The sequence below is a fragment of the Carassius auratus genome, chromosome 38 (genome assembly GCF_003368295.1).
Source record: "Carassius auratus strain Wakin chromosome 38, ASM336829v1, whole genome shotgun sequence".
NCBI lineage: Eukaryota > Metazoa > Chordata > Actinopteri > Cypriniformes > Cyprinidae > Carassius > Carassius auratus.
Window position 1 is genome coordinate 17,487,500 of NC_039280.1, and position 19,549 is coordinate 17,507,048.

A 19,549-nucleotide genomic window follows, 5' to 3' on the forward strand; every position below is an offset into this window, starting at 1 on the left:
TTTTCACATACTGTATTCTGCAAGAGGTTCACAAACTTACAAGTGGCACTGTATATAAAAACTACTTGTGTATAATGCACAATTACAAATACTAGTAATACAAGTTCAGTAATCTCATATTCGTTTTTAATTTGTAATAAAACTAGCAATTTTACTTGCAATCATATTTGATTTACAAAGCAAATAAATACACCCTGCAGTGTGCCTCATTCATGAAACACCAACATAATGAACTTGTATATAACGTTCATTAAAACCATGCTTACGCAAACCGCTTCACTCAGTGTGGCCAAGTACCTAAAAGAAAAGTTTTATGAATGATTTACACAAAAAATGCACCTGTTTTATGAATGGAGGTCCAATGTGTGCAAAACATTAAAAAAGTCTAATACCAGCAGTAATAAGATTATCAGTAAGAGGCAAAAACAGGGTTACTGTGATTTATTTGAGCTAGCACAGAACATGTGCAATTACACCAACTATCTGTAGATGCTAAAGTAGCATGGTAGCAATGTGAACATTAGAACACAACATTACTACTTAAAAAAACTGAAACAGGAAAGAAAAGACACCAATACAGAGTACAGTGTAAAAGAAAAAACTACAGAGGCCAAGCATCACATTTTCTGGCCAGAGTTGTGAACGCATATGTCCTTGAAGCATGAACTCCACACCATTTCTCTTCTCTGAGCCTGGATCTTTCTGGCTCCTGCATTAAAATATCTTCATTTATTTAAATGGAACGAACAGAGCAAATGCCTTTAAAGACTTAAATGTTTAATACACATCGTATTCATTATATGTTTTACATTACCTTTGGGAAAAAGGAATGGTTTCTGCTGGAAACAAAATAAGGAAACAAGTAGCTCAACACCAGGTGCATTTGACAAGATAGCAAAACTTTTACATATACTAAGGGTTCATTACTTGATGAAAGTTCTCATTTTCTTAGAGGGATTCCTTCCCCAGCACCCACTTCAGAATGAATGCTTTTCAGTCCACGTTTTCACTGGCATAACCTGCCAAAAGGTTAAGAATAGACATGAAACATTCTAACTGGGTAAAGCAAATACAAAGAATACTTCAAAATCACTTATTTACATTCTGAGGCATCATGTACATCCCTAAACCTACTCTTTTGAAGGTCCTTTACAAAGTCTCAAAATTGAATTCAAATGTGTCCAAGTTCAGTTGCTCAGTGAAAGAACCAGGAAGAGGAGAGAATGACATGGGTTCCTCAGATTCCAGAGGGTTTTCCTCTTCATTATTGGTATGCATTGTGTCTTGACTATTTACTTCCATTACAGTTATATCACCCACAGATATTTCAATAGATTTGAGAGCTTGTTGATCATCAAAATGTTCCTCTTTTGCATTATCTTCATTTGGAAGGTCAGGTTTTAAGATGGCATCCTCAAAGGCTTTTTCAAAATCTAAGTCCTTGTTCTTAGGAAATTCCTCTCTCTGGGCAATATTTGACTCCTCATTCGTAGGGATTTTTTCTGTCTGGACAACCTCAGAGTCTTCGTTCTTGGGGAAATCCTCTCTCTGGGCAGGACTTGAGACCTCATTCTTGGGGGGTTCTTTTTGGGCAACTACTGACTCTTCATTCTTGAGAGGTTTTTCTCTCAGAGTAACTGTCGAGTCCTCATTCTTAGGGAGTTCTTTCTGGGCAACTCCCAACTCTGCGTTCTTGAAAGGTTCTTCTCTCAGGGGAACTTTCGAGTCATCATCCTTGAGAGGTTCTTTGCTCTGGCTCATATCACTAACATTTTTGTCTTTATTGCTGGACGCTCTGCAGGTTGAGCCAATGTCTTGAGGAGCTAATCCAGAGATATATTTATCACCAACACTGCCACCGATAGAGGTTTTAGCTGCTGCACTGCCACTGTAGAAAATGTCAAACAAATCTTGTGCTTTTCCTGCTGCAAGAGTTGTCTTTGGCTTTACAGTTTTAGGGGGTGGGTCTCTGGCATTAGAAGAAAGCTGAGGAGGAGGACGAAGGATTACGGTGAGGTTCTGCTCCTCCTCAGGCACTCCCGGAGCAGCCACATCAGACTTGAGAGTAAAAACACTTTGACTGGGAGTAACAGGTTTCATCTGGCTGGAATTTACCATTTTTGGCGCAGCAGTGGGAGACGGAACCGGTTCAGATATGCTGAAGATATCTACAGGGTTTGCAGGTGTATCCTTTGTTTGTTTTAATTGCACCTCTTCTCCACTAAATGCCTTCGAGATGAGGTCTGCTGACAATGTTGGGCTCTTCTGAGTTCCTATTATAGGCGCAGGAGATTTGTTAGCAAATGGTGTTGGTTTATTTTGCACAGCTGTGTAAGACTTCCTAATAACCATGGGAGATGAGGGAGGAGGTAAATTAGGATTAGTTTTACTCTCATTGTATGCTAGCCATGGACCTGAGGGGGGCAGTAAAGCCTTTCCTGTCAATTTGATAGCAATGGATTTTGCAGCAGCTATAGACTTGGAAAAAGGATCTAGCTCAGCGTCCTTGTTTTCTGCCATTTCAGAAGGCACACCCTCTTCATCTTCCTTTAAGAATTGTGCCGCCATCCTCTCAGCCTCTTTCTCTAGTGCGGTCTTCTGTGTCTTTTTCAGACCAAACTTTCCAAAGCCAGGCCGAGCAGTAGCTTCCTCGTTCTTCTTGCGAAGTTTAGCAAGCAGGGCGGGACTTGGGCCACAAAATATTTTAGGAGGCTCGCTGGGTTTCTCTGATTCTGATTTGCCATTTTTAGCAATCAACTTGCCCGTGCTCTCCTTGTCATCTTTGGAATAACCAGCCTTGCCCTTTTGGTGCGGAGTTTTGTCTTCCTTTTTTTCATATTTTCCGTTACTGTCTTGGTCCTCGTCCCACTTTGATTTTGGCCACTTCCCCCAGTCTTCATCTTTGTATTTTGACTTCTTCTCTTCGACCTCCTGAGTGTATTTGTACTTCTTATCATCTTCTCTGCCATACTTGGGCTTCTCCTCTTCTCTACTATATCTGCCTTTGTCATCTTCCTTTCTAAATCGATATCGGTCATCCTCTTCTCTATATCGATAGTGTTCATCATCATCGTCTCGGTTTCTAAATCTGTCCTCTTCATACCTGGATCTCTCCCCTTCCTCCTTTTTGTACCTATACGTGTATTCCTCTTCTTTTCTGAAGCGGTTCCGCTCATCATCATCTTTTTTGTACCTAGGTCTTTCATCCTCTTCCTTTTTTATTTCAACTCTTTCATCATCCTCCTTGTATTTCTGTTTATCCATGTCCTCTTTCTTGTATTTCTCCTTGAGTTTATTCTCGCTCTCTTTGATATTTTTATAAGCCTCTTCCTTGCTGTACTGTGGTTTTGTTTCCACTTTATTGTTTGACATTTTTCCTTTCTTGTGTTTGGATTTCTTCATATCATCCTGTTCGTCGTCTTCACGTTTTCGTTTGTGATCTGAACTCTTCTGGCTCTCCAATCCAGCCTGACGGTCCAGGTTCCTCCTTTGTTCATAGAGGGGATTTTCATACATTTTTGCCTGTTAAAATGAATGCACATGAGACGATTACATCTGGTCAAAACAAATTATAAGTAAATGTATAATTTTTTATTAACTTACATTTATAATGAATATTGTGTGATATTTACCTTGTATTTCTCATTGTGAGCATGGCAGGTGACATGGGCCTCAGCACAAATGGGATCACCAAAAAACTCTTCACATAACTGGCAGAAGAATCCCCTTACAGGGATCAAGAACTCAGAGCCTAAATTAAAGAATACAGCACAAAATTAAATACATTTACCAGTAATGTGTAAAGGTTTTGATGGCTGGTAACTTAAAAAAAAAAATTGTACGCTCAAAAAATATGTAAAAAATGTAATCTTATAAAAATAATTTATGCATTTGAAATTCTGCAGTGTAAATGCAATTATGGCACCTCATCTTCATCAAACGGTCTCATTAAATGCATCTAATACCATTTTGGATGCAGCTTCTGTTTCCTCAGCAGTGGGAAGATATAGTTTGTTAATACAAATTTTATTTAAATGGTAAAAATTCTGTATTAATTACTGAACTAATTGAAAAGTATGCAAGACGAACAAAGCTTTTATGGGTTTGGAACGACATGAGGGTAAGAGATTAATGACAAAAATTACATTTTGGGGTGGAGTATCCCTTTAATTATTTCTTCCTCTTTCTAGTCACAGAGCACTTTATTTTGAGAGTTAAGTGAGAAAATCTGTAACTTATTCCAGATTGGGGTAATTGGAATGGTTAATAATTTATTTGATGTAAAAAAAAAATAATAATAATAATAATTAGTTTGTATATGCTGTCAAATGTATTTCTTAGATAGAAAAACAGAATCGGCAAAAATCGGTATCGGCAGGCCACACTTCAAAAAAAACTGAAATCGAAATCGGCCAAGAAAACTGCAATCATTGAATCTCTACCAAAAACGAAGAACTGCAAGAAAAGCATGGTTTAGAACACTGCAATTAACATTCCATTTAATTATTCCAAATCCTTAAAAGGTGCATGTGTTAAAACAAAATTAATTGCTTTAGCTTAAACAAAATGAATGTATTTTCTGATTAGCAATCACATTTCATAAAGATGTGGTTTACCTTTGGCTGGCTTTGAGGTCCTCTTTCCAGCAGGGGGTTTCTTTTCACTCTCTGATTTTGCCCAAGGTCTGTCATAAGGATCTAGAGTCTAGAGAACAACAATTGCTGATTGAAGCAGAGATATGATTGGCAGAAATAAACGCAGCATTCATAAACCAAAACAATTTGGGATTTCATATATATTTTACACATACCTTCCTATGGGTTTTGCTGTGCAAATGCATGAAATAATCGAACATTGAACCACTGGTAACATTGCAGTTTTTACACCAGTGGTTTCCTGCGTCATAGTACTCGAACTGCTCGGCAGCAGTGTCCAGGGAATGGCCGCTCGAGGGAGGAGACGACTTGGGTTTTTCAGGAGATGCTCTTGATTTTGAGGAGGCTACCTAGATTTAGGCAGTACAAAAAATACATAAGTAAAAGCGAATAAGCAAGCTGAATTAAATACTAAAGAGGTATCTATTTTTAGTTGAATGAAAAAAAAGCTTTTAAAAAAAACAATCCTATTGCCAATCATTAAAGATTGTCAAAGACGACTTACCTTTTCAAAATAGGCCATCTGTTTTCCAGTCGGGGAGAAGTTACCCATGGGTTTAATACCTGAATTATTTGACTTCTATAAAACTAATGGTTTTAAAATGAGAATGGCTTTTATTTCATATACATAAAAATCATCTATAAAATCATTGAGCGCCATTACAATAAAATCTTACTCATAAGACATTTCAAGATATCAAAAAACTTTGGCAGCGAATATCTTTCGATTGTTTTGTTTTTTTAAACTAAAGTAATAAATGTAACATATATACATATATATATATATAGATCCCTTAAAATCAATGCCAATTGTGATGCCAATAATAAAGAATTTAGAGACTAGTTTATACTTTGTTATGTGCAAACATAAAACAATTATGATGAAACAATTCTACGCTTTTACGCTAGAATGCTATTATAATAAAACAGAAGTTGCTGATGTCCTGTATAAGAATTACAAACTTCCAGTTTAGTTAATCGTAGCCATGATTTACATGGAAACAAATTAGTAAATTATGGCCACGACTTAAATAAAACAAGAGAACAAATTAGTAAATAGGGACAACCAATAAATATATTGGGGCCACAAATTCTTAAAGGGTTAGTTCACCCGAGAATGAAAATTCATCCATCTTCTACTCACCCTCGAAGCATCCTAGGTGTATGTGACTTTCCTCTTTCAGAATAATCCAATCAGAGTTATATTAAATATTGCCCTTGCTCTTCCAAGCCTTTCAATGGGGGTAAGCGGGTGTTTGTTGTCAACAGCTCAGAAGACATGAAATAAAGTGTACGCATATGTAATAAAATATCCTTCCCACGGCTCTGGTGGATTAATGAAGGCCCTCTGTAACCAATCCATGAGATTTGTAAGATAAATATCCAGATTTCAAATGTAATAAACACTTTTTTTTTCTCACTTCTGCTGACTGTGGGATACGGAAGATATGTGACGTGCACTCACCTCTGGGAAATGAAGGAGCAACGTTTCCTTACTTTAGCAAAAGAAAACCAGTCTCCTCTTAGCTTATTTCAAAATCTTATGACATTTTTCTGGATATTAATATTACAATAACGCGTGGATTCGTTACAGGGGGCCTTTATTCATCACCCGGAGCCGTTTGGGGTATGTTTTATTATAGATGTGTGCACTTTATTTCACTTCTGTTGACAACAAACACCTGTGCTACCCCCACTGAAAGGTTTCAAAGAGCAAGGACAATATTTAATATAACTTTGATTGGATTATTCTGAATGAAGAAAGTCAAATAAACCTGGGATGCTTCGAGGGCAAGTAGAAGACGGACAAATTTTAATTCTCTAGGTAACTAACCCTTTAATTTGTGGCCCCAATTTACATTTTATCCTTCTATAAGTCACTTTGAACTAAGTTGTTTTCAAACTGTGGTGCACTGTGACACCACCAGGAGTACACAAAGTGCCTCAGGTGGCTTACAACTCTACAAATGTACTATACTCAAAATGCTGCATTCTGGTCTGTGTGGATTTTATTCCTAGCTGAAAGAGCCACAAAAGATGATTTAATCCAGAAAAAAGCAGCATGTTATTCTGTTTCATCTCAAAGGAAGCATTTAAGTGCCAGAACCAACGGCAAGCATATTCTAATACTCTCTAAAAGTAACTCCTGCAGTGTATGTTTTTTTTTGTAGATGTTACTCCTTAGGATCCTTCCACAGATCTGCAATGGCATGCAGCATGATTAAACTGAACTACAGGAATATTGATCTTATTAATCAAAATATAGCATTATGTTGCTCACAGTTACTAAGATGCCCTGATTCGATCAAAGGTGTAAAAATAGTAACCAATAATGTTTCAAGAGAACCAATTACAATTTGACGATGACCCTCTTTGTAAAATAAAATAGTCTACTGAATTAGCTGAAATGACTCTCATGAGAGTGAAGATTGTTTTAAATATGTATTTGATTTTCTTTTCTTTTGGTGGGGGGGGGGGTTTACTGAGAAAAAAAAACTATTTAAAAATTATTAATGTAAGTTATTTCAATATTTTGATGAATCACAGTGAAGATTTAAATGCCACTAGAAAAAGTGGCAGTAATTCTGAACAATGAAAAAGCCAATCAAGCACAAGTACCTTTCCTGTAACAGAATTAGCAACTCTACCTTATTGCATGAGGTGCTGGTTTTGGCCCCTGATTTCTCTGGGCTTCTGGCTGACTCCTTCTTACTCTGAAGGGGCTGCTGCACATAGTCCCCAGAGATCTTCGAGACTTTGTAGTCTATACCAAGAATAAGAGCCACTTTGCTCAGCTCTTCATATTTTTGATCTGCCTCTCTCTGTTCAGCACGTAATTTAGAGATTTGGGCCATTGCATCTTCTTGGAGCTGACCGAGCTCGATGAGGACAGGGTCCTTGTGTCCATCCTTCTCTCTTCGCTTCTTTCGAAGAAGCTCCCCTAAAGGAACAAATCAATCACTTTATAATACAGTGAACCCTTGCATATTTATAAAGAAAACACTAAGAGGGCAATACCTTGCTGCTTTCTCAATGTCTCCACATCCCTCAAGAGGTTTTCTTTCCTCTTGTGTCGCACTTCTTTCTCCTTTTTTAGCTTTGCAAGCTCTTCCATGACCTGAGACAGAATTTAATTTGGGCCTTAAATTTCTTCATCGGCAAAAACAAAGGAATGGCAATCCTGATGAATTTAACAATTGTGCTTCTGATTCCACTTCCTTATTTCCCCCCGAAATGTACAAAAGAAAATTGTAAAGACTGTAAATGTTCAAGATGTTGAAAAAAAAAAAAATGCAACAAGAACCAGTTTTTGATTCTCAACTCTACAAATACAATTTTTATACAAAGCTTTTGCTTGGTAGCTGAAACAACAATTTTTAGATGACCCATCAAATCTCTTGCAGTTACCTTTTGTTTTTGGCTAGCAGTATTCTTATCTTCCATTTCTTTCCTCTGAATGCCACTGGTGATCATTTTAGAGGCCACAGATTCTGATTTAGGGGGTGCTGAAAGGATAAATCAAATCATGTTGGTAAACTGTGATGAGCAAAGTATAAATAACCCAAAAAAATCTATTAGTATTTACTCAGTCTTTTCATTCTGAAACCATGATTACATTCTTCCATGGAACACAAAAGGATTTTAAACAATCTTTGCATAGCTTTTTTTTTCTGCATTATTCATTGGGACCATGTCTGTGAAGCTCAAGGAAGCTACATTTTTTATAATTTAATCTGCTTGTTTGTGAACTTGCACTGCTCTTGGTAGATTTCATTTATTACGGAAATTATCTGTTCTTTAATTTGTGCAATGTCTATTTTTTCTGAAATTGCAAAAGGCATTCCAATTGCATTTTTTATTAAGTAAATCTGAACCATAGCATAGAGGAAGTTATACAGACTGCTTTATGATGAGTTTACAATCTTTGGTAATTCTTCGAGGAGCTTTTCGGACATGGTCACCATGAACTCTCACTATACAGAACAGAACAAAGATTTCTACTTTGATCAACTGCACCAACATAAGGTTAAATACATAATGCCAAAATACTTTTTTCTTGAACCTATTCTTCTTTATGAATAATATATCTTAAAAGTTCACTAACCTTTCTGATCATCGCCTTTACTCTCATTCGGAAAAGGTTTGATGACTTTAAGAAAGGGTCGCTCAATGTTAGGGTGGCTGTAGGGATCCACTGGACTGGGAGGAGGTACCGGCATACCTGGGGGTGGGTACATCGGCCATCCCGGAGGCATATATGGAACATAATTGCCATAGGGATCATAACCTCGTGGTGGATAGTCAGATGGCATTGCCCCATGTGGAGGTGGCCCAGGGTATCGGGGCATGGGATGTGTCAGGAGGCTGGGTTGGGAGGCATACGTCTGAGACCCGGGACCCACAGTGGGCGTCGTAGGCCAGCTGCTTTCTGGTTGAGCAATGGCAGGTTTAGCCTCTTTCTTGTTCTGATTATGTGGGAGTGGAGAGGTTTTTTCCGGGGAAACTGGCTTTTTCTTGCTGCGACTTGAAGTGTGGCCTAAACTGCCACTTTGGCTTCGATGACTTCTGCTTCTACTTCGGCTGCTACTCCGACTGCGACTGGAGCTCCTGCTGCTACTGCTGCTGGAACTCCTGCTATGGCTCCGGTGCTTTTTATCTGAATGCCGACGAGTTGGTGGTGTCTTCACAGAAGTGTTACCGTGCACACGCGCTTGTGTCCTAGCGGCCATCTTGCTTATCTCAGCCACACCCAAGTCCAAGCCAATTGTTTTCAGCAAGTCTTGTATCTTCTCATATTCCTCTACCTCCTTCCTCACCGTTACATCCTGTGGCCCAACGCCAGGTGGGAAGTCATTAGGTCCTTCCTTAGCAAGTACCTCAGGTGTGGCTGAAGGATGATGCCTGTCTGCCTGCCGACTGTCTCTATGTGAATGGATCATCAAATTGTCTGCAGGACTGCCAAATGTGTAAGGTTCTCTTATCTGCATATTACAAGACTGTGGGTAACTTGTACCTGGAAAGTTGGAATTTGTTGGTGTCACTTCATTGCCCTCTTCTTCTTCGTCCCCATAGAGGAACTTCTCCTCATCTTCAATATCTGGATGACTCTTTTTTAAATTCTGTGGCTGGGCAACCTGGGCTATCATTCCAAGGAACTGTGTAAGGTCCGATCTCTCCTGTCTTCCCTTCTCGTGAGGGAGAAGCAGGTCACTTCCACCCTCACTGGCTGGTTGGATCTTATTAATCAGCTCTTCGAGAACACCACTATCAGAGCTTTTACTCAGCATGGATGCTAACAAGTCTGGATCCATGGTTTTGGACAGTGCACAGAGAAGCTGTTCAGCCTCATGTGAAAGACCACCATCTGGATTTCCTCGAGGGGAATCACTATTCTGAAATACATTGATTAAATGTGCATTAGGGACACTAGCATCATTCTTTACTTTCTAAACAATAAAGCCAATTAAATATCAGCTTAAGCAGTGGTGACACTAGACTTCGAAGAGGCAAAATAAGCATGTTGCACAGGAATGAATGAAAGTCAATGGAATGACTTTCTCAGCTCTGTAGGCCAACTAAAAACTAGGGATGCACCGAATGTTCGGGAAGCTAAATTATTCCCCCGACTAAATTGTACTGAACCATGACGTGACATGATTAAAAAGAGGCTTGCACTAACGCAGCAAACACATCGGTAGTGTGGAACTCCAAAATGGCCTCAAAGGTTTAGTAAATAAACTGCAGAGGATTGTTTTCTAACACATGCACGAATTGCATGTATTAAACAGTGCTGCACCAGCTCGCAGCGCTATCAGCTTGTAAGCCAGGGACAGGGTTCAAAGTAAGTGGCAACCTCGCTTGAAACTAGGGATGCACCGATCATGATTTTTCATGGCCGATTCTGATACCGATTTTTTACAAACAAACTGGCCGATTCCGATACCGATTTCCGATATTTTTTTTTTTTTATCTTTTAAGCAACAAACAAGAAAGAAGGAAAGTGTGCATAAACAAGATATTTGGTATTTAATAGGCCAAACTTGCTTTTGGCTATTGAAAACAATAACTGTAACCATCTGAAATTAACAGCAGTAACTGCACAATAAGTAGCCTTCATTCAATACATAGATGGTACAGACATCAGCATTTAGCTTTTGTTTTTGAATTGGGTTGAAACTACATTAAACTGGCCTTAAATTAAAAGATTAACTTTAACCATGTGAAATTAAAGGCAACAACTGCATAGTTCTACAGTCCAAACAACACAATCAACACACATTCAATAAGATGTTTCTTAATTTAGCATTCAGTATTTTAGTTTTTAAATTTGGTTTTAAATTAAAAAAAGGTCTTTACCAGTGAGACTAAATAAAAGTATGCTATATAAATACATTTTCCAAAATGTTAAAAATCAAATAATGTTTGTGCAAGTAAAACAAAGATGCAAAGTGTTTTTTTTTTCATCCAATAAAAAAAAAAAAAATTAGGGTAATGATTCACATCTATATTTTTTTACTTGAGCCAATGAAAAATATAGATGTGAATCATTACCCTAAAATGTTTTAATTGGATGAATGAAACACTTTTTGTCAGTGTGCTACAGCAGTTGATTTTTAAATCAAATAAAGTCTATGTAATTTTAAGGTAAAATAATAATCATCCTAATGCAGAACTGACGTTTATTTCTGGCTTTTCAAACGTGTATGCAAGTTCTAATAAAAAAAAAAAAACATTTCAGTTTTGTCACAGTTTAGTCCGTTTCGTTTCTAATCCAACACATGAGAAGTTGATCTGAACATCTCTTCACGGTCCACGCGTGTTCAGGGCGCGGACCCATACAGTAAACGCTCGCGCAGCTTCAGTGCGCAGGAAAGGGACTCTTATTTGTGCGCCAGTAAACCAACGGATGATCGCTTCCTGCTATCTGTGCCTCAGATATGTAGCTCTGCACTTCCTGTACTGATCGGCTGCCTGTGTCCTGCGCACAGATTTCGAAATACTTCCACACAAATGACATAGCGAACGATTACAATGTAGTCTGTGCACCCGAGCACACTTCCGGAAAACGCACACTTGCCGATTGCGTATTTTAAGCAAAAACCGGCCAGAATTTTTTTTTTATGAATCTTTGAATATCACCTTTCCTAATAATGTTGCTAGTTATCAATGACAAATGCAGCTAAAGTTAACAGTTTAGAGAACACCTCATCACCCCATTGAAGAGAGGGGCGGGGTTAGCAAAGCTCATTAGCATTTAAAGAAACATGCCCCGAAACTGGTCGCTGTGAACAGATCTGTTTTTGACAAGGTAAAATGGGTGTTGTTTTACATTACCATTGAGAAATTGAATCAACTTATGGAAAACGGGCATCCGATGACCCCTTTAAGTGTCTTAAGTTGAGAAGAATAAATATTATCAGCTTTTGAATTTACTTTCCCAAAACATAATGAGAGGTGGTTACCTGTGCTAGCATGGGAGAATCAGTCTCGGAAGAATCCATTCTTTTCTTCAAAATGGACTTTGCAGGCTGTACAAGCATATCCTGGATTTCTTTACGTCGTCTGGCCTTCTCCAGCTCAGAAAAGTCCTCCTCCGCAACCCTAGATTCACCTGATTTGACTCTCTGGTTGACGCTGCTGTCGCGACTCCTACTGGAGCTGCTGCTGCTACTGCTACCACTACGACTGGGGCTTCGGCTCCAGCTCCTAGCGTGACTCCGTCCTCGGCTTCTCCCCCTGCTACGGCTCCTTTCGCGACTGCGACTCCGTGGCCGGCTCTTGCTCCTTGCCCTGCTCCTGGCCCTACTCTGTCTGCGACTGCGACTTCCACTTCTGCTTCGACTTCTACTGTAGCTCCTCCCACGGGTTCTGCTCTTGCTACGCGCTCGGCTCTTTGCCCTTTCAGGACTCCTGCCCCGACTGTAGCTCCGACTCCTGCTGCGGCTGCGCGGGCGACTTTTGCTGCGTCCATAGCCAGGACTGCGGCTCCGCCCCCTGCTCCTGCCCCGACTAACACTGCGCCTCCTCGAACCTCTATCACTGTGTCCATCATAGCTCGACCTCCGTGGAGAGTAATGGGGCTTCTTATACTGTGATTCCCCAGCAGCATAATCTCTGTCAAAATAAATTATCAAGTCATAAATCACAACTGAAGGACAAGGACAAAAAGTTGCATATCTAGTGTGTCTATGGGCTCAAGTCCAGCTTAAAATCTCTCCATAATTTCTAGGGGTGTAACGATACGCGTATTCGTATTGAACCGTTCGGTACGAGGCTTTCGGTTCGGTACGCGGTACGCATTATGTACCGAACGGTTCGTTGGACTAATTAATTAAATTTGGAAAATAAAAAAGGTGTGTGAAATATAATGTTATGCGTTCAACAAGGTAGCCCAATAACCCAAACGACGTAACAGGCAATGCCCCTGACACCCCCGAAGAAAAAAAAACACCAACTTATATGTTTATGTTAGGCTACTCAGTCAGGCGCTCGCTCACTCAGTACGCGCTGAAGGCTCGGTACGGAGCCCCGCACGTCACCTGTAGGAGAGAAAAAACATCAATCCGTGGCGACGGTTTTGCAATCCGTCCCCTCAGTTTATAAACCGTGCTCATGAATTAATAAACTGTTCACTCGGTTTAACAAATCGTACCCAGGATTAACAAACCGTGCCCACGAATTCCCAGTCCGTGCGTTTAGATTGTGTAAACCGTACCCTCGGTTTTTGAATCCGTACCCACGAATTCATAATCCGTGCGCACGCTTTCGCAATCCGTTCCCTCGGATTTGAAAACTGACACGCATTTTACACTTAACAGTGAAACATGCATCTAACTCCGGCAGGTGGGGTGAGGTGGGTGGAGCTTAGTATAATAAAATCACAAAAATAAGTCTTCATGTTAAGAAAGAATTGTACACAAGCATTTCCAAAACTGTCCAAAGGTTATTTAAAAATAAAGCAATTCACAAATTATTTTATGACAAATATTTTTACTGTCTTGTACTCATTTATTTAGCCTACAAATTAAAATTATAAAAAATAACTTTATTTTTATTTGTATCATTATTATATATTATTAAACAGGTTATGCATAAGAATCTTTTATCCAAAATAACTTACAAAAGAGGAAAAAATTACTCCAGAGTCAGTCACAATGCCAGGTTTATTGCACAATAATAATCAAGTGCTATTATAGATTATCAGCAATTGAACAAGATTTTAATGCGCATCTTTCTTATTAAATCTTTGTATTCCACCTCGTACTACACTTGATAGAGAATCACTTAAGACACTTTGCTGTAAACCTATTCCACATAATAATATTCAATAAAACTGTATGTTAACACGTAGGAGTTTGCTGCATGAATCCGTGAGTACGGTTTACAAATCCGAGGGAACGGATTGCGAAAGCGTGCGCACGGATTATGAATTCGTGGGTACGGATTCAAAAACCGAGGGTACGGTTTACAAAATCTAAGTGCACGGATTGGAAATTCGTGGGCACGGTTTGTTAATCCGTGGGCACGATTTGTTAAATCGAGTGAACAGTTTATGAATTCGTGAGTACGGTTTATAAACTGAGGGGACGGATTGCAAAACCGTCGCCACGGATTGCTTTTTTTTCTCCTACAGGTGACGTCCCGGGCTCCGTATACGGACATCACCGCAGCGAATGGTGCATTTACGTTATAGCCGCGGATATGAGACCTTACTCTGTAGTGGAAAACGCAGGTTTTAAGAACATGCTTAATGTAATTGAGCCCCATTACAATATTCCTTCACGAGCCCATTTCAGACAGACCGTAATTCCTGCTTTGTTCCAAAAAACATAAGCCCAAATAGAGAACCAATTGAGTAAAAACACACTAAATATAAAGAGTTATAGAGTTCCATATAAAAAGAGTTACATCTTTGTATTTGTTCATAACCACTACAACAATATTACATTTAATTTTTAAAAAAAAATTTATAAGGAGCTATTTTTGTTTTATACAGTATGCTGCTAAGAAAACACCATAGAAGATGGGTAAAGAATAGCTCCATCATTGTTCAATGTAAAAAAAACACATACTTTGTTAGTTTTAATAAATAAAACATTTTTAAAAAAATCAAGGAAATTTATCTGCCAATTTTTTCTTTTTGCTGTATCTAAAACGTACCGAACCATACCGAACCGAACCGTGACATCAGTGTATTGAACCGAACCGAACCGTGAATTTTGTGAACCGTTACACCCCTAATAATTTCACTTGATAGCTTCAAGTGTTATGGTATTATGTAATAATAATAATAAAAATAAAAAAAACACTCATCCCAGGAATGAAGCATGCTCCATCAGAGAATACTGCCAATCTTTTGATTTTGAATTAGAGCTAGAACAAATCTTTTAAGCAAGAACTACTATTAACTAAATTAAGATTATGTTCACTGTTTGGAGGCAGGCATTAAAATATAAGTAGGTCTAGTTGTTTCTCAATTAAGTTTGTTTTAACATTGTTTTACACCCTCAGTCTTGGGCTTTTCTATCCACTGATTCCCAATGGTGACCCCAATACCTAGAGAGTAGGGCACTGATAGCCAACATAAATCTGATAAATATGAGGTGAAATATAAATAAGACTTTTTTTTTCTTAATCAAAAGAGTGGTCACACTTACCACCATCAGCCTGATTCTCACAATGGACTTATTAAGGCCTTTTTATTTACAGTCGTGGCAGGGAAAGTAACCTATCGTACAAAAAAACCTGCTAGATCAGATTACTTTTCGGCTCCTTTAGAAGAAAACAAACACTATCCCAGGTATTTATTCGATAAAGTGGCTAAATTAACGAAAATAAAGCATCAACAAGTGTTTACATTACCCAACATCACACCAGTAATGACTTTATGAACTACTTTACTTCTAAAATCAATACTATTAGGAGATAAAATTGTAACCATTCAGCCGTCAGCCACAGTATCACATCAGACAGTGCACTATAGACCCCACCAGGAACAGTTCCACTCATTCTCTACTATAGGAGAGGAAGAATTGTATAAACTTGTTAAATCATCTAAACCAACAACATGTTAGACCCTAAACCATCTAAGCTCCTAAAAGAGGTGCTTCCAGAAGTCATAGATCCTCTTCTGACTATTATTAATTCCTCATTGTCATTAGGATATGTCCCCAAAACCTTCAAACTGGCTGTTATTAAGCCTCTCTTAAAAAAAAAAAAAAACTTGACCCCAAAGAATTAGTTATTTATAAACCGATCTCGAATCTTCCTTTTCTTTCCAAGATTCTAGAAAAGGTGGTATCCTCACAATTATATTCCTTCTTAGAGAAAAATGGTATATGTGAGGATTTCCAATCAGGATTTAGACCATATCATAGTAAAGGAGACTGCTCTCCTTAGAGTTACAAATCATGTCTCGTGGTTGTATCTCTCTATTAGTGCCATTGGATCTTAGTGCTACGTTTGACACAAATGACCACAAAATTCATTTGCATATGCCCTATGCTCTCAATATCAAATGCAGAAAAGTTAATCCATGCAATTATGACCTCAATTGTTAGATTATTGTAATGCTTTATTGGGTGGTTGTTCTGCACGCTTGGTAAACAATCTCCAGTTAGTCCAAAATGCTAGAGTTCTTACTAGAACCAGGAAGTATGATGACCATATTAGCCCGGTCCTGTCAATACTGCACTGGCTCCCTATCAAACATCGTATAGATTTTAAAATCCTGCTTATTACTTATAAAGCCCTGAATGGTTTAGCAACTCAATATTTGAATGAGCTCATTATATTGTAATCCTCCATGTCTACTGCGTTCTCAAAACTCAGGCAATTTGATAATACCTAGTATATCAAAATCAACTGCAGGTGGCAGATCCTTTTCGTATTTGGCGCTAGGGCTGGGCGATATATCTAACAATATAATCATGCACATTTAGTCAGTAAATCTGGTTCCGTGATTAGCACTAAATCGTCATCACCTGCTTTCAAGTGGAGCGGCACTTAATAGACAGAGCCGTAGATCACTGACAAGCTATGCAATATCACGTTCATTCTCCCAGATGAATCGCCTTCAATAATGAACGCGATATTGTGTAGACCAGGACAACTAAAGCCCCAGATACAGATCCCCTGTAAAGACCTTGTCTCAGATGACCACCAGGACAAGACCACAGGAAACAGATGATTCTTCTGCACAATCTGACTTTGCTGCAGCCTGGAGTTACACTGCTGGCTTCTTCTGGTCAGAGGAGAACTGCCCCCCAACTGAGCCTGGTTTCTCCCAAGGTTTTTACCTCCAGCCGCTGTCGCCTCTGGCTTGCTTAGTTGGGGTCACTTCATTTACAGCGATATGAAATGATTGCACAGATACTATTTAAACTCAACTGAGATGATGACATCACTGAATTCAATGATAAACTGCCTTTAACTGTCATTTTGCTTTAGTGACACACTGTTTTCCTAATGAATGTTTTGCTTTGATGCAACCTTTTTTGTTTAAAGTTCTATATAAATAAAGGTGACTTGACTATATTTTTTGTGAAAAAAAAAAATACACATGATGGACTCCCAATTCCCAATTTTACACCTTCAGACAATGATTCCATCCATTTGTAGGATAACAAACATATTTGATATTTTAAAACTATTACAGAACATATTTTTTTCATTTATCATGCATCTCCAAGGAACAAGATGCATGTAACTGTATGCATTGTGTGTTCAGAAAGACCTGAAAGTCTGGTAGTAATACCTAGTCAGTTTTACATTTCAGCATTGATTTTGTAAATCGGTCCATGTTTTACAGCGTCACAGTGTATTCCAATCTTAAGAGTAAATATATTGTTATAACACTAGACTGAAACTCTTACCGGACATAGGGTGCTTCACTTGGATGGGTCAGCTCGTTGCCCACTGTTATGACCAGACTGTGATCAACAGGGATCCCACTACGAGGAGGTGATGGGCTATAGCTCTGTTAAGGAAAATGGGTACATAACTAACTCATACATGGAACTATACAATCTACAAGAAGTACACTACCAGTCAAAGGTCTTTGGACAGTAAGATTTTTTTTAATGTTTTAAATATAATTCTCTTCTGCTCACCAATCCTGCATTTTTTGATCCAAAATACAGCCAAAGCAGTAATATTGTAAAACATGTTTACCATTTAAAATAACTTGATTCTATTTGAATATAGGCCTAATTTAACATGTAATTTATTCCTGTAATGACAAAACTGAATTTTCAGCAAATTACTCTAGACTTCAGTGTAACATGATTCTTCAGAAATCATTCTAATATGCAGATTTGCATGTCAATAATTGTTTAATTATTATTATTATTATCATTAATATTTAAAACAGTTGAGTAATATTTTCAGGATTCTTTGATGAATAGAAAAATACAAAGATCAGCATTTTTCTGAAATGAAAAGCTTTTGTAGTATTATACACTATTCTATTAAAACACTTGGAGTCACTATATTTAAACAATTATATATTCTTAAACTATGAAATTACAGAAATGTATACTTTTATTGATCAAAAGTGATGATAAAGACATACATGTTAGAAATATTTGTATTTCTGAAATTTCTATTAATCAAAGAAACCTAAAAAAAAAAAATATATATATATATATATATATATATATATATATATATATATATATATATATATATATATATATATATATATATATATATATATATATACTTGGCCATTTTCAACAATGACAATAATTTTTTTTTTTTTTTTTGAGCAGCAAATCAGAATATCTGAAAGATCATGTGACAGGAGAAATTATGCTAAAATTCAGCTTTGAAATCGCAGGAATAAATTACAGAAAATAGAAAGCAGTTATTTTAAATAGTAAACATATTTCACAAATTACTGCTTTTGTTATTTTTTAACCCTTTTTTAATGTTGGTGAGCAGAAGAGAATTCTTAAAAATCTTGCTGTTCAACTTCAAAAACTTTTTACTGGTAAATTGGTGTAAGACCAAGGCATTTATTTTTATTAGAGTACATAACATTGCAACAAGTAGGTAACGTTACTGGAATGAGAAGAGAATGCATAGTACTTTAATACCATTTTCACGTGGAATGGTATTTACGTGGTAATCCAAAGAATAACGCGGTATTACCGTAATATAAGTCCGACGGTAAAACCACTTGCACTTGTAATGAGTGTGTACCACAGTGTGTTATTGAATCGCTGCATGCATGTAGCCGTGTAATGCGGTGTTTTTGTTTGCGTCATACCCCGTATCCTCGCGGTCTCCCTCCTCGGTATTCATCGGCTGGTGAGTACCTCCTCCGCGGGGACGGCCGTCGGTAAGGGTCCGAGGGAGGGCCTGGTCCAGGACGAGAGCCGAAGCCACGCGACGGCGGGGGATGATAGCCGCCTCTGTGCGGCCTAGAACAGCGGTACATGATGACGCGTAGCCGCTGTTCCTGAGTCGGTGTCGAGTCGTTATTATCCTGGGTGCAGAATTGCGATTATCCCAGCAACAGGTAACTACGAATCCCAAAAATTCAATATGAATGAAAGCGTATTCATAACACACAAACGACTCTGTCGGCGCTCGCTTCCTGTGCCGCCATTGGCCCGCATTCACCGGACATGACGTCACGCCAAGAACAGCCAATCGAACGCAGTGAAACAGCGTCGATTTGTTTTACCGTGTCTCCTGTACAGTAAATCGAAAGCACTATTTCTATGCTAAACAGTGAATATAACTGTAAGATTAGGAATTGTAAATGCAGCAATTTTTTGTCAGTTACACTAACTTGAACGTTGCAGATATGAATGGAAAATATTGACTGTCATGAAAAAGTAAAGCGCTGAAAACCACTGAACACATTCTCGGGCCTGTTGTGAACT

General features: G+C 38.2%; 1 protein-coding gene across 11 annotated transcripts; it reads right to left on the minus strand.

The window, feature by feature from the left end:
• Positions 1 to 426: 426 nt before the first annotated feature.
• Positions 427 to 19,303, minus strand: LOC113057259 (zinc finger protein 318). 11 transcript variants are annotated; one of them, XR_003277796.1, is made up of 14 exons: positions 18,928 to 19,303; positions 17,531 to 17,634; positions 12,119 to 12,770; positions 8,761 to 10,048; positions 8,064 to 8,161; positions 7,674 to 7,773; positions 7,304 to 7,596; positions 4,811 to 5,005; positions 4,617 to 4,704; positions 3,633 to 3,751; positions 1,135 to 3,522; positions 928 to 1,019; positions 815 to 836; positions 427 to 709 (listed from the first exon to the last, which is right to left on the minus strand). XR_003277796.1 is itself a non-coding variant. In XM_026224518.1 (12 exons), the coding sequence occupies exons 1-11, from the start codon at positions 19,096 to 19,098 to the stop codon at positions 1,150 to 1,152; spliced, it is 5,481 nt and encodes a 1,826-aa protein (XP_026080303.1). In that variant the 5' UTR covers positions 19,099 to 19,303; the 3' UTR covers positions 427 to 1,019; positions 1,135 to 1,149. The 11 variants fall into 11 exon arrangements, 2 of the variants coding, with proteins under 2 accessions (XP_026080303.1, XP_026080302.1); XR_003277795.1 differs by having other exon boundaries at positions 427 to 836; XR_003277793.1 differs by having other exon boundaries at positions 427 to 839.
• Between the last annotated feature and the right edge of the window lie 246 nt (positions 19,304 to 19,549).